Consider the following 15,868-nt stretch of genomic DNA (forward strand, 5'->3'; position numbering starts at 1 on the left):
TAAGTTACACGTGCACGTAAATGGTAAATGGTGCATTTATATAGCGCCTTTATCCAAGGCGCTTTACATAGATTGTGCATTACATTCACCCATTCACACACACATTCATACACCGATGGCAGCGGAAACCATGCAAGGCACCAACCAGCACATCGGGAGCAATTAGGGGTTCAGTGTCTTGCTCAAGGACACTTCGACAGTAACTCTGGGGGAGCCCACAGGGTTCGAACTGGCAACCTTACGGTTACCATCCAGCCACTCTACCCCTGAGCCACCGCCGCCCCACGTACACACATACGCGCACGCACACACGCACGCGGACACTCACTTCCACCTGTTTGCATATGCAAAGCACAGTGTGCTATCATCATCATCATCATCATCATCATCATCATCATCATCATCTTCATCATATCTGCAGTCCAGGAGGACATTGATTGGTCTGTTTCTGATGACTTTGTTCAGGAAAACCAAAGGAAATCGATCGTCGTTGAGACGGAGAACAAAAAAACACGCCGGATAATTGTGGTCTTTTCTTAACAGCTCTCAGTCTCTGTTGTTTAGCGGCTGTGGAAAGGACGCGTGTGCGCGCGCGTGTGTGTGTGTGTGTGTGTGTGTGTGTGTGTGAACATGGGTGTGCACGCTATAGAGTGTCGCAGTCCCGCCCCCTTTCAGAACGACGAGTGGCCCATCAGGAAATGATTCTCCATTCATTTTCCTCATAGGCTTTTCTTAAAGTATTTATTTAAAGACGGTTACGCCGCGGACAAAGACAACTCGGATCGTGACAAATCATGACAACACAAACACAATATTTTGTGCCGATCAAATCATTTGAAAGAAGAAAATAAAGGCAGGACACTATTTGTTTTGTTTTTCTTCTTACTAATTATTTGATCGGCCCAAAACATTGTAATTATTGTCATGATTTGGTCACGATCCGAGTTGGCTTTGTCCGCGGCGTAACCGTCTTTAATTTTTGAAAAGCTTATGGAGAAAATTTGAATGGAGAATCATTTCCTGGGCCACTCGTCGTTCTGAAAGGGGGCGGGACTGCGACGCTCTATACAGTATATACACACATGCACTACTCACACACACACACACACACACACACACACACACACACACACACACACACACACACACACACACACACACACACACACGCGCGCACACATGTGAGAGACGCACAGAGACGAGGTTTAAATGGATTGAAGAAAAGGTTTTTTTATTTAGGTTTATGTTTTCATGATTTGTAAAATAAATTGGTTTTCTGAGCTCAATTGCACCCAAAAAGGTTCTGTAGTCTAGGGTTTTTCCGGCTCAATCAAGTGCTCTGATTTTCCTCATGTGGACTGTGAGGTCAGAGTCCACAAACGCCATGTCATGTCATGTCAATGGGATCTGCCAGCAGGTGTCACCGTTGAGGCCGGTTTGACCTGTGTTCATTGCAGCTCAAAAGGCTTCGGAACACACAGAGAAAACCCCCAGACCACAGAAAACCCACTGAATGTTCAAAGTTCAGGTTGTGTTTGTGGGTGTGATTCAGGTCCTGAATAATAATAAGAAAAATAAATGAAAATGAATGCTGTGAAACCTTTTTTTTTCTGTGTGATTAGTTAGTTCCATTAATATAAGGAACTTGCAAAAACATTGTCAACAGACCTTGACTGGTTTAAGTACTGCAATGCAGTTTGTTCAATCATTTTAAACTCGTTAAAATAAATTAATCACAATAACTTAATGGGCGTGACAAATACGAAACAATACGAACAGCTAATTAATTTCCCTAAAGTATAATGTGTGCATAACTTGTGTTGCTAAGACGACTATTTTGGTATAATTTTACGAATTTGCCCAGTCAGTCAGTCAGTCTTTCAGTCAGTCAGTCAGTCAGTCAGTCAGTCAGTCAGTCAGTCAGTCAGCCAGCCAGCCAGCCAGCCAGTCAGTCAGTCAGTCAGTCAACCAGTCAGTCAGTCAGTCAGTCAGTCAGTCAGTCAGTCAGTCAGTCAGTCAGTCAGTCAGTCAGCCAGCCAGTCAGTCAGCCAGCCAGCCAGTCAGTCAGCCAGTCAGTCAGTAAGCCAGCCAGTCAGTCAGTCAGTCAGTCAACCAGTCAGTCAGTCAGTCAGTCAGTCAGTCAGTCAATCTTTCAGTCAGTCAGTCAGTCAGTCAGTCAGTCAGTCAGTCAGTCAGTCTGTCAGTCAGTGTGTAAAAATATCAGCATAAAACCTGAACCGCTCTACTTTCTAGTGTAGGTAACATTAAAATGAACAGCTACGCTGATGATTATATTAGCGACGCGTACTATAACGATATAAGCCTCGTCTAAGCTAACCGCCCCTGTGCTCTGATTGGTTGTGTGTTTCTAGGGCGTGGCGTTTAAAGCTAACCGCCCCTGTGTTCTGATTGGCTGTGTGTTTCTAGGGCGTGGCAGGCAAACCAGGTCCAAGGGGGCAGCGAGGTCCAACGGTACGTTGTTCTGTCACTTCCTCATTATGAATGAATTAATTAATTAATTAATTAATTAATGGGTGGATGGATGGATGGATGGATGGATGGATGGATGGATGGACGGACGGACGAACGAACGAACGGGTGGATGGGTGGATGGATGGATGGATGGATGGATGGATGGACGGACGGACGAACGAATGAACGAACGAACGAACGAACGAACGAACGAACGAACGAACGAACGAACGAACGAACGAACGGGTGGATGGGTGGATGGATGGATGGGTGGATGGATGGATGGATGGATGGACGGACGAACGAACGAACGAACGAACGAACGAACGAACGAACGAACGAACGAACGAACGAACGAACGGGTGGATGGGTGGATGGATGGATGGGTGGATGGATGGATGGATGGATGGATGGATGGATGGAGGGAGGGAGGGACGAACGAATAAATGAATGCATGAATGAACGAACGAATGAACGAACCAGTGAACGTTGAATGAAGATGCTTCTATAACTCATCCACAACAACAAGGACAACAATGGCTATAAACTGTACATTTCTAATTTCTTCTAATCTATTCTGTTTTTTCCCCCACCCAGGGTCCACGGGGCGGTCGCGGGGCCAGAGGTCCGACAGGCAAGCCGGGCCCTAAGGTACGCATGTCGGCCATGTTCTCTCTGCCTTCTCCATCGCCCACAGACAGACACTCATCATATCACACCTCACAGTAAACACCACAGACATGCAGTGTTGTTTTCGTCGACTTAAACTAAGACGAAAAGTGTTCGTCGACTACCTTTTTTCACTGACTAAAACTAAATAAAAACTAAATAAAGACGAATCTATGATGACTAAAACTAAGACTAAATATACTGAAAATTTCGTCAACAAATAAAAACTGGACTAAAATGTTAGTAAGTGACTAGTGGACAAGAGATCCAGTTTTATGCTGGGTTGCATGCTGAAAATAGCAGATCTACAATCTCACAACGCGTCGCGCTGCGACGCGTTGTGAGATTGTAGATCTGCTATTTTCAGCAGATCGTATGACATTTAGTCGACTAAAACTAGACTAAACACTAGAACATTCCAGGTGACTAAAATGTGACTAAAACTAAGTGAAAACTATTCAAGAGACTATTATGACTAAAACTAAAATAGAAATTTGCTGCCAAAAACAACACTGCATCCATGTGATCTCTGTCTTCATCACCCACAGCATTCATATCACACCTCACAGGCATTTTTACAGTGTTTAACCCATTCTGACCTGAGACCAGATTCTAAAAATGTTCTTCTACATCCTGACAGTTTTCATTCTGACCTGAGACCAGATTCTATAAATGTTCTTCTACATCCTGACAGTTTTCTCAAAAAGCTATGTTTCTATGTCAGTCGTTCTTCGATTTTTTAAAAATAGCAGATCTACATGCTCGTAGCGCGCCACTCGGTGGTGCGCTATGAGCTTGTAGATCTGCTATTTTTCAATAGCTAAAGCATAACATAACACCAAAAGGGGTTCCCGGCTCCCGCCCACACATACAGTACAGTACAGCCCCCCCTCCCCATCCCATGCTGACCCAGTGTCTCTCTCTCTCTCTCTCTCTCTCTCTCTCTCTCTCTCTCTCTCTCTCTCTCTCTCTCTCTCTCTCTCTCTCTCTCTCCCCTGCAGGGCACATCGGGTAACGACGGACCACCGGGCGGGCCTGGCGAGAGAGTAAGTTTCGGCGCGTTGAATAGCAGATCTGCAAGCTTACAACACGTCCCAAAGTGACGTGCTGTAAGCTTGTAGATCAACCATTTATACGCTATTCATATCATCCGCTATTTTTAAACATTTTCTTGAAAGTATAGCCTTTTATTAAATGCGTCAAATGTGTGTGTATTGCTATATTTAAGGTATTGGTTCCGTGTGTCCATTAATTGTCTCTGACTGTGTGTTCTCTCGTCCCCAGGGGCCTCAAGGACCCCAGGGCCCAGTGGGTTTCCCCGGACCGAAGGGCCCCCCTGTAAGTATCCCTCACCTCCTCTGCTTCACACTGCCTTCCATGGGGTGCCTCGATTGACTGATTTGATTTGGTCACATAAAAAAAAAAAATCACATAATGTCATAACCGTGCACCGCTAATCGAAACCGTTGGTGTAGCTATAGCAGCAGCATGGTAAACTATATGTAACATAACTACAATTATACATGAACCCATTCTGACCTGAGATCAGATTCTAAAAATGTCTTCTATACATCCTGACAGTTTTCTGAAAAAGCCATGTCTCTATGTCAGTCGTTCTTCGATTTTTCAAAAAAATAGCAGACCTACAAGCTCATAGCGCGCCACTCGGTGGCGCGCTATGAGCTTGTAGATCTGCTATTTTTAAATAGCTAAAGCATAACGTAATGCTATAACACCAAAAGGGGTCCCCGTTCAGAATGGGTTAAAGCTGCTATAAGCAATTATGTAAAAAAATAAATACAGTTTTTTTTATGTATTTATTTGGTATTCAGAGTCAGACAGCCAGCAATGAGTAAAACACTCCCATTTTTTTATTTTTGTCTCTGTTTGACACATCTTAAGGGCCACGATCTGCATTCAAAGATGTTCCTAGAAGCTTTGCCATTGGTCGGAAATGACTAACCAATCAGGAAGTAAAAATCGACCAATGACAAAGCTTCTAGGAAAGTCTTTGAATGCAGATTGCAGCCCCGCCCCCTATAGATGTGTCACAGAGACTTATATTTTTTGGGGGGAAGTGTTTTACCCATTGCCGAATTTTTACATAATGTTTGCTTTATAGCAGCTTTAACCCATTCTGACCTGAGATCAGATTCTAAAAATGTCTTCTATGTCAGTCGCTCTTCGATTTTTCAAAAATAGCAGACCTACGAGCTCGTATCGCGCCACTCGGTGGCGCGATATGAGCTTGTAGATCTGCTATTTTTAAATAGCTAAAGCATAACATGATGCTGACACCAAAATGGGTTCCCAGTCAGAATGGGTTAAGTAGAAAACAGTGAAGTTGAAATAAAGTTTTAGTGTTGTGAGGACATCAGGTGTGTTTCTATTTCTCCTGCTGTAATAATAATAATAAATAATAATTAATAATAATTCCCCCTCTGCATGACTCAACCATCCTACGGGGGATGCAGTAATAATAGCCGGGGATGATGAGATATCTATCGTTTCCTGTATGCGGGGGAAATCATTTGGGTTTTATCGACGACGAACGACATTAACCCATTCTGACCTGAGATCAGATTCATACGAGGTTTCCGCCGGACACACACTGGTCTGATGAACCCCATTCTGACCTGAGATCAGATTCTAAGAATGTCAAGTCGCTCTTCGATTTTTTTCAAAAATAGCAGACCTACAAGCTCGTATCGCGCCACTCGGTGGCGCGATATGAGCTTGTAGATCTGCTATTTTTCAATAGCTAAAGCATGACATGATGCTGACACCAAAATGGGTGCCCGGTCAGAATGGGTTAATTGTCTCATCCTCCGCTACGGCGGAGAGAGAGATGAGGGGCTGTTTGTTCCACGGATCGATCCGTAAGCTCGTTTACGATTCCCGGGGCCAGACAACGTATAGTTTACCCGAGCAAATAAAATATATATTTATATATTATGAATAGGCCGATAAGTACAATCATGTTTCGCTGTCTTGTTTTGTGTTAAATAATAATAATAAAACTGTATTTGTATAGCAGCTTTCATGACATGAAATGCATCTCAAAGTGCTTTACAGAGCAATGGAGGAAAGTGAGGACATGAATAACAAAAAATAAAAGATCAATTAAAAGCAATGTTGTAGAAGTGGGTCTTGAGCTGTGCTTTAAAAAATGTCCTACAGAGGCAATACATTCAGTACAGTAAATTACAGTACTTAAGCACGTAAGTGGGGTGTTTGTACTTTACGAGCTTTACGAGCTTGTATAATAATTTATAATAATTTTAAATCCTGTCGAGTATACATTTTTAATTCCGGACTTTTACTTTTGTAAAATAGTATTTATACTTTTTACGATGAATATTTCTTATTATTTTTCAATCACAGGGTACAGAAATAAATCTTCGCAACATCGCAGTAACATGTATTGATACTTAAAAAACAAACAAAAACAAGTCATTCTCAACCCGTTTAATTTCAAGGACCCCCAGTTTGACATTACTCTACGGACCCCCCATTTAACCCATTCTGACCTGAGATCAGATTCTATAAAAAATGTCAGTCGTTCTTCGATTTTTCAAAAATAGCAGACCTACAAGCTCGTAGCGCGCCACTCGGTGGCGCGCTATGAGCTTGTAGATCTGCTATTTTTCAATAGCTAAAGCATGACATGATGCTGACACCAAAACGGGTTCCCGTTCAGAATGGGTTAATGGAATTTCTATCTCTCGGAACCCCAATTTATATCGTAAAATCAATGCTGTTTTAACTCTGAGAGTGTACCATGTTGTACACTCTCAGAGTTACAGACCCATAAGGGTCCATTTGGTTCCTATAACTATCATTCAGCTGTCGGACCCCCCTGGAACTCCCTCAAGGACCCCTGGGGGTCCCCGGACCCCACTTTGGAAACCACTGAACTAGACCATCAGACATCATGTGACAAAGCTTTAGCATAAAGACACAAACCAGGGCAGTGCAGAATGACAAGCATATTACATCATCATATATATATATATATTATATATATAATTTATATTACATCATCCGTAAATATTATGGCACCGACTGCCCTGAGGGCCCAAGGAGAATGGATTCAAAAGAAGTTAACCCATTCTGACCTGAGATCAGCTTCTAAAAATGTCTTCCACACCCTGACAGTTTTCTGAAAAAGCTATGTTTCTATGTCAGTCGTTCTTCGATTCTTCAAAAATAGCAGACCTACAAGCTCGTAGCGCGCCACTCGGTGGCGCGCCATGAGCTTGTAGATCTGCTATTTTTCAATAGCTAAAGCATAACATATAATGCTAACACCAAAAGGGGTTCCCGCACAGAATGGATTAAAGGAACAAATCAAACAAGAAACCAATATAAGACTTAAAATGAAATAAAAACTAATTTAGAAATAGGTTACACATCAAAGCAGGAGCAGTTGGCGGTAATTACGTTCCCATGGATTAATATATATATATATTTTTTTTTCTTTTAGTTCTTAGAGGAATCAATGAAGCCAATTTAATTCCAGTCTGCAGGTTGTTCCACGACCCCAAAAAATAACTTATTTTGCCTGCCCCGCGGCAAGATATGAAATATTATGCATGCCTGGTACTTCATCTATGTGATTTTAAGACAACCGCATAAAGGTTGGTGAGGGGTGCGTTTTGGGGAGGGGTGCGTTTTGGTGAGGGGTGCGTTAAGACGACCGGATTAAGGTTGGTGAGGGGTGCGTTTTGGGGAGGGGTGCGTTTTGGGGAGGGGTGCGTTAAGACGACCGGATTAAGGTTGGTGAGGGGTGCGTTTTGTTGAGGGGTGCGTTAAAACGACCGGATTAAGGTTGGTGAGGGGTGCGTTTTGGTGAGGGGTGCGTTAAGACGACCGGATTAAGGTTGGTGAGGGGTGCGTTTTGTTGAGGGGTGCGTTAAAACGACCGGATTAAGGTTGGTGAGGGGTGCGTTTTGGTGAGGGGTGCGTTAAGACGACCGGATTAAGGTTGGTGAGGGGTGCGTTTTGGTGAGGGGTGCGTTAAGACGACCGGATTAAGGTTGGTGAGGGGTGCGTTAAGACGACCGGATTAAGGTTGGTGAGGGGTGCGTTAAGACGACCGGATTAAGGTTGGTGAGGGGTGAGTTAAGGGTTGGGAGAGGGTTAAGGTTAGGTTTAGGGTGAGGGTTAAGGTCAGGTTTAGGTGTGCTGCCCCGTGGGAGGTTAGGTTTAGGGTGAGGGTTTGAGATAGGTTGTAGGACTAAGGACTGGTCTAACCAATGACTAGTCTAAACCAGGACTAATGACTGGTCTAACCGACGACTAAACTAAGTACTGCACCCGTCCGTCGACTATACCTTTTTTTTTCCACGGATGAAAAACTAAATTTAAAGCTAAGCTCTGATGAATTAAACCTAATGTGTGTCTCCATCTCCCCAGGGACCCCCTGGAAAGGACGGGCTGCCCGGACACCCTGGACAGCGAGGAGAAACGGTGAGTGTGGCACACCCGGAGTTCCCCCTGGGTATCCAACCAACGGCGGACGTGATTAACCCATTCTGACCTGAGATCAGATTCATACGAGGTTTTCCACTGGACACACACTGGGTCTGATTAACCCATTCTGACCTGAGATCAGATTCTAAAAAAATGTCAGTCGTTCTTCGGTTTTTCAAAAAATAGCAGACCTACAAGCTCGTAGCGCGCTATGAGCTTGTAGGTCTGCTATTTTTCAATAGTTAAAGCATAACATGATGCTGACACCAAAATGGGTTCCCGTTCAGAATGGGTTAAAAAAAAGCTCTTTTACTGTTGCCTTGCTGTCGCTGTGCGCACAGCGACAGTAAAGAGCCTTCGTTAAGATGCTCACGGCGCTAGATTTATTAGCTGTTGAGCACACACACACACACACACACACACACACACTCATCCAGGCGCGTCCAATATGAGAATTGATTAAGGCGATAAAGTGTTCTGGTGGGAACACGCTCCACTCGGGGTAGAAGTACTAGTAGAGATTTGAACCTCCCGTTGAGAGTTTTGAGAGATTTGAACCTCCCGTTGAGAGATTTGAACCTCCCGTTGAGAGATTTGAACCTCCCGTTGAGAGATTTGAGTGATTTGAACCTCCCGTTGAGAGATTTGAACCTCCCGATGAGAGATTTGAGAGATTTGAACCTCCCGTTGAGAGATTTGAACCTCCCGTTGAGATATTTGAGTGATTTGAACCTCCCGTTGAGAGATTTGAGTGATTTGAACCTCCCGTTGAGAGATTTGAACCTCCCGATGAGAGATTTGAGAGATTTGAACCTCCCGTTGAGAGATTTGAGAGATTTGAACCTCCCGTTGAGAGATTTGAACCTCCCGTTGAGAGATTTGAGTGATTTGAACCTCCCGTTGAGAGATTTGAACCTCCCGATGAGAGATTTGAGAGATTTGAACCTCCCGTTGAGATATTTGAACCTCCCGTTGAGAGATTTGAACCTCCCGTTGAGAGATTTGAACCTCCCGTTGAGAGATTTGAACCTCCCGATGAGAGATTTGAACCTCCCGTTGAGAGATTTGAGAGATTTGAACCTCCCGTTGAGAGATTTGAACCTCCCGTTGAGAGATTTGAGAGATTTGAACCTCCCGTTGAGAGATTTGAACCTCCCGTTGAGAGATTTGAACCTCCCGTTGAGAGACACACACACGTGCGTTGCGTGCGTGCGTGCGTGCGTGTGTGCGTGACGTGTCTGTGTGTCATACTTGACAGGCTTAACACCGCGTCACGTTAACCTTTTGAAGGAAGCAAAGTTTAGCTGAGAGATTATTTTTTCTTTTTTAATCCATTCCAAAGTAAATGTCTCCACAGAGACAGAAGGGAGCACGCTGTACGTGCCTGGGCTGTTAATGTGTTAAACAAAGGCGGCAATAAGATTCATTGTGGGTTTTTCGGGGGGACTTTTCTCCTGCTTACCTCCTCGACGAAGACACACTCACCGATGCCTTTTGTTTTAACCCATTCTGACCTGAGATCAGATTCATACGAGGTTTCCACTGGACACTACACTGGTCTGATTATAACCCATTCTGACCTGAGATCAGATTAAAAAAAAATGTCAGTCGTTCTTCGATTTGTCAAAAAATAGCAGACCTACAAGCTCGTAGCGCGCCATGAGCTTGTAGATCTGCTATTTTTCAATAGCTAAAGCATAACATGATGCTAACACCAAAATGGATTCCCGTTCAAAATGGGTTAATGGCCTAGTTTGAGGCTTTGTTGCATAATGAGTTCACCCTAGTTCACTTGTTCCCTTGTTCACTAGTTCCCTTGTTCCCTTGTTCACTAGTTCCCTTGTTCCCTTGTTCTTCACTGTCTTATCGGATCAAAATATCTGCTCCTCTCAAACGTAGAGAAATACACCTTCATAGCTGAAGGATTTAATACTTTGTTCTCGTTTTATGGCTCTGTGCATGTGACTCTGTGCACGTGATTCTGTGCACGTGGCTCATGTGCACGTGGCTCATGTGCACGTGGCCCTGTGTAGCGGCGTACAGCCTCGTATAATACGGAGTCATACATTATAGATTTCACATGAGAAGATATCGCGCACGGCGCACATGCACCCCAACGCCCAGGCGCGGCAGGACAAACACACAATTATTCAAAATAAATAGATTCCACACACCGCCCTTCAAAATTATACATTTAATGTGTGTTCTCAATACTCATCTCCTTCAGTAGGCGTTCAGTTGTTGAAACAGACACTCGGAAAAGAGTATAGGCTATTTATTGATTGATTGAATACTTTTCAGGTTCAGGTTTATTTGTCATTTGTATAGATGCAGAGTATACATACAATGAAATTGATTTAGCTCAGAGCACTCTCAGTCTTACATACACAGGACATAAACAAACATATATAGTGCAACAACATATAGAACTGGCTTTGGGGCCAAGCTCCTATATGCAAATAATCGGTCATCATTTCACAATCGTGCACCCCTAGTTTTTTTATACATCATAGTTTTGTGGTAGACAACTGACAACAGAGATCCACTGACAACAGAGATCAACTGACAACAGAGATCAACTGACAACAGAGATCCACAATAGAGCCACGAAATGACAGTTGTCAATGTTGTTTTTTTGACGATGACGATTGTCTTGTTTTTTAAGAGATTGTATTTTAAACGCGTACCGTTTACAATTTAGCCATTTTTAGCAGACGCTCTTGATCCAGAGCGACTTACCGTCGGCAAGAATAACAAAATAACACGTCACATAGTCATGAAGGATCATGAAGTAAGCTAAGAACTAGACTAATTGCGATTAATTTAGATTAATTAACTACAGATAAATTAATCGCACCGTTTTTTTTTCACCGCGGAACGTTTCTCACTGGGCGCTTTTCTATAGTACTGAAAACTGGAAATAATAAAAAGTCACCTCATTTTGTGTTGCCTAGAACTGGAGGTCTGACAAAAAACAGTAACAATATGAAGTAAGTACAGCTTTGTGATGTCACTGAGATGTACTTGTTACTGTTACAAAAATAATTTCAGACCTCCAGTTCTAGGCAACACAGAATGGGGTGACTTTTTTTTATTATTTCCACAACAGGTATATTAATGACAGTAAAATGAAATGAGTGGTATCCTGTAGTCACTATTCGTTGATTCACTGGGATACCAAAAAACATTTAAAAAAAAGGTTTCTCGCTGTTCTCGGGTTGAATATTGATATGCAATTAAAATGCGATTAATCTAGATTAATTAATCGCAAAGCCTCTGATTAATTAGATTTTTATTTTTTTAATCGAGTCCCAGCTCTACTAAGAACCTATAACGTCTGTCTAACAGTATAATATATCTGCACAACAATGAAACTATCTATAAATATATTATGTATACACTATTATCTAAATTATCCTTGCGAGGGTCCTCTACATTAGCTTCGGACATGTGTTTTCTGAAATGTGCATATCTCCGTTCATCTGCCGTAGCTGATTGTTGTAATCTCACTACGGTTTGAGCGGAGCAGAGCTACTGATCCTACACAGACGATCTCTTTGATCAAATACGAGCTAAACTAGAGGCTACGTTCATTTTGTTCAACAAGATAAAAGACTTCCAGGAGTGTGTCTGTGACTCTGGGGAAGTAGACAATTAACTATCCGTTAATGACTTTTAGAAGATCTAGAACATTCCTTCTGGCGGAGTTTGTTAACAGCAAAACTATATCAACACTTTGAGGCAAAAAATATATATATATATATATATTAGGGCCGGGACTAATTGCGATTAATTTAGATTAATTAACTACAGAAAAATTTATCGCGATTAACTACAGATAAATTAATCGCACCTTTTTTTTCACCGCGGAACGTTTCTCACTGGGCGCTTTTCTATAGTACTGAAAACTGGAAATAATAAAAAGTCACCCCATTTTGTGTTGCCTAGAACTGGAGGTCTGACAAAAAACAGTAACAATATGAAGTAAGTACAGCTTTGTGATGTCACTGAGATGTACTTGTTACTGTTACTAATTATTTTTCAGACCTCCAGTTCTAGGCAACACAGAATGGGGTGACTTTTTATTATTATTTCCACAACAGGTATATTAATGACAGTAAAATGAAATGAGTGGTATCCTGTAGTCACTATTCGTTGATTCACTGGGATACCAAAAAACATTTAAAAAAAAGGTTTCTCGCTGTTCTCGGGTTGAATATTGATATGCAATTAAAATGCGATTAATCTAGATTAATTAATCGCAAAGCCTCTGATTAATTAGATTTTTTTTTTTTAATCGAGTCCCAGCTCTACTAAGAACCTATAACGTCTGTCTAACAGTATAATATATCTGCACAACAATGAAACTATCTATAAATATATTATGTATACACTATTATCTAAATTATCCTTTGCGAGGATCCTATACATTAGCTTCGGACTGTGTTTTCTGAAATGTGCATATCTCCGTTCATCTGCCGTGGCTGATTGTTGTAATCCCACTACGGTTTGAGCGGAGCAGAGCTACTGATCCTACACAGACGATCTCTTTGATCAAATACGAGCTAAACTGGAGGCTACGCTCATTTTGTTCAACAAGATAAAATACTCCCAGGAGTGTGTCTGTGACTCTGGGGAAGTAGACAATTAACTATCCCTTAATGACTTTTAGAAGATCTAGAACGTTCCTTCTGGCGGAGTTTGTTAACAGCAAAACTATATCAACACTTTGAGGCAAAAAAAAAATATATATATATATATATTAGGGTCGGGACTAATTGCGATTAATTTAGATTAATTAACTACAGAAAAATTAATCGCGATTAACTACAGATAAATTAATCGCACCGTTTCTTTTTCACCGCGGAACGTTTCTCACTGGGCGCTTTTCTATAGTACTGAAAACTGGAAATAATAAAAAGTCACCTCATTTTGTGTTGCCTAGAACTGGAGGTCTGACAAAAAACAGTAACAATATGAAGTAAGTACAGCTTTGTGATGTCACTGAGATGTACTTGTTACTGTTACAAAAATAATTTCAGACCTCCAGTTCTAGGCAACACAGAATGGGGTGACTTTTTATTATTATTTCCACAACAGGTATATTAATGACAGTAAAATGAAATGAGTGGTATCCTGTAGTCACTATTCGTTGATTCACTGGGATACCAAAAAACATTTAAAATAAAGGTTTCTCGCTGTTCTCGGGTTGAATATTGATATGCAATTAAAATGCGATTAATCTAGATTAATTAATCGCAAAGCCTCTGATTAATTAGATTTTTTTTTTTTAATCGAGTCCCAGCTCTACTAAGAACCTATAACGTCTGTCTAACAGTATAATATATCTGCACAACAATGAAACTATCTATAAATATATTATGTATACACTATTATCTAAATTATCCTTGCGAGGATCCTCTACATTTGCTTCGGACTGTGTTTTCTGAAATGTGCATATCTCCGTTCATCTGCCGTGGCTGATTGTTGTAATCCCACTACGGTTTGAGCGGAGCAGCTACTGATCCTACACAGACGATCTCTTTGATCAAATACGAGCTAAACTAGAGGCTACGCTCATTTTGTTCAACAAGACGAAATACTCCCAGGAGTGTGTCTGACTCTGGGGAAGTAGACAATTAACTATCCCTTAATGACTTTTAGAAGATCTAGAACATTCCTTCTGGCGGAGTTTGTTAACAGCAAAACTATATCAACACTTTGAGGCAAAAAATATATATATATATATATATTTTGTTTAAACTCCCACACTGCAGCTCTCACAGTAATCCAGGACAGGTGTGTGGTTTTCAACTTGTATTCAGAGCAGAGAGCACCTCCAAATCACTGCATGGAGAAAATAGTCTCACGCTCCAACGAAGAGCACGCCTGGGTGAACGCGTTTGTGCGTGTCGTGCGTGTGTGCGTGCGTGCGTGCGTGCGTGCGTGTGTGCGTGCGTGCGTGCATGTGTGCGTCAGACTGTTTGCGTCGCTGGAACTGTTTTAAATAGTTAACGTCTGAGTGAACATGTGGTGTTTTTTGGATAGACCTCTGCTGTGCATGCAGCCCTTAGATTGCACTGTGGGAGTTTTCAATTCATTTTGTAAAACGGTTTTATCCCATTCTGACCTGAGATCAGATTCTAAAAATGTCCTTCTACATCCTGACAGTTTTCCATTCTGACCTGAGATCAGATTCTAAAAATGTCTTCTATACATCCTGACAGTTTTCCATTCTGACCTGCAGATCAGATTCTAATAATGTCTTCTACATCCTGACGGTTTTCCATTCTGACCTGAGATCAGATTCTAAAAATGTCTTCTATGTCAGTCGCTCTTCGATTTTTCTAAAAATAGCAGACCTACAAGCTCATAGCGCGCCACTCGGTGGCGCGCTATGAGCTTGTAGATCTGCTATTTTTCAATAGCTAAAGCATAACATGATGCTATAACACCAAAATGGGTTCCCGCCCAGTATGGGTTATTCTACTGATGAAAAAAAAACAATTTGTTAGCCTGGGGATCCAGAATGATTTGCAGGTTTAAAAAAAAAAAGAAAAGAAAAAGAAAATGGGCTGAATCAATCGGGTTTCCCAGACTAACAATAATTTATGTTGTCTCTGTTAGGATTCTAGGAATTTCAGTTTGCAATCGATAAACCTGCACCGTAATAAACCTGATTTATCTACGATTTAACAAACGTACCATGTACTGTCCTAAACATACTATTAAGCATTAATAGTCATTGTTTAATCATCGAGACAACGCCATACCAGAACAGCACGTGTTATACTTATAACCACACATTTCAGGGGGAAAAGATATACATGAATACAATAATGACTATAATCCGTCACAAAACAGATCACACTGTACTGTACTGTACTGTACTGTACTGTACTGTACTGTACTGTACTGTACTGTACTGTACTGTACAGTGTACAGTGTCCTGTGTCTTCCCAGTTTAAAATGTATTAATGTTTGTAATCATGATTGTTGATTCCATTTAAACTAATCCTGTGTTGTTTTCACCATCAGGGATTCCAAGGAAAGACAGGGCCCCCAGGCCCAGGAGGAGTGGTGGGTCCCCAGGTAAGAGGAGTAATATTTTTATATATATTTTTTTATTTTTTATTTTTTATTTTTTATTTTTTATTTTTTATTTTTTATTTTTTATTTTTTATTTTTTATTTTTTATTTTTTATTTTTTATTTTTATGCCAGACAAAAGTAATTATATACGCTTACTACGT

General features: G+C 41.4%; 1 protein-coding gene across 1 annotated transcript in view; it reads left to right on the forward strand.

The window, feature by feature from the left end:
• The window catches only part of col11a1a (collagen, type XI, alpha 1a), a gene marked incomplete at both ends in the record, with an annotated part of 136,628 nt that overhangs the window by 61,305 nt on the left and 59,455 nt on the right, over positions 1-15,868 (forward strand). Inside the window, 6 exons of the mRNA XM_083777618.1 lie at positions 2,428-2,472; positions 3,070-3,123; positions 4,143-4,187; positions 4,426-4,479; positions 8,560-8,613; positions 15,655-15,708. Coding sequence (XP_083633744.1) covers positions 2,428-2,472; positions 3,070-3,123; positions 4,143-4,187; positions 4,426-4,479; positions 8,560-8,613; positions 15,655-15,708 — 306 coding nt within the window. The remainder of the gene's footprint in view (positions 1-2,427; positions 2,473-3,069; positions 3,124-4,142; positions 4,188-4,425; positions 4,480-8,559; positions 8,614-15,654; positions 15,709-15,868) is intronic.

The sequence above is a fragment of the Protomyctophum parallelum genome, assembly GCF_964188405.1.
Source record: "Protomyctophum parallelum genome assembly, chromosome: 12".
NCBI classification, from domain to species: domain Eukaryota; kingdom Metazoa; phylum Chordata; class Actinopteri; order Myctophiformes; family Myctophidae; genus Protomyctophum; species Protomyctophum parallelum.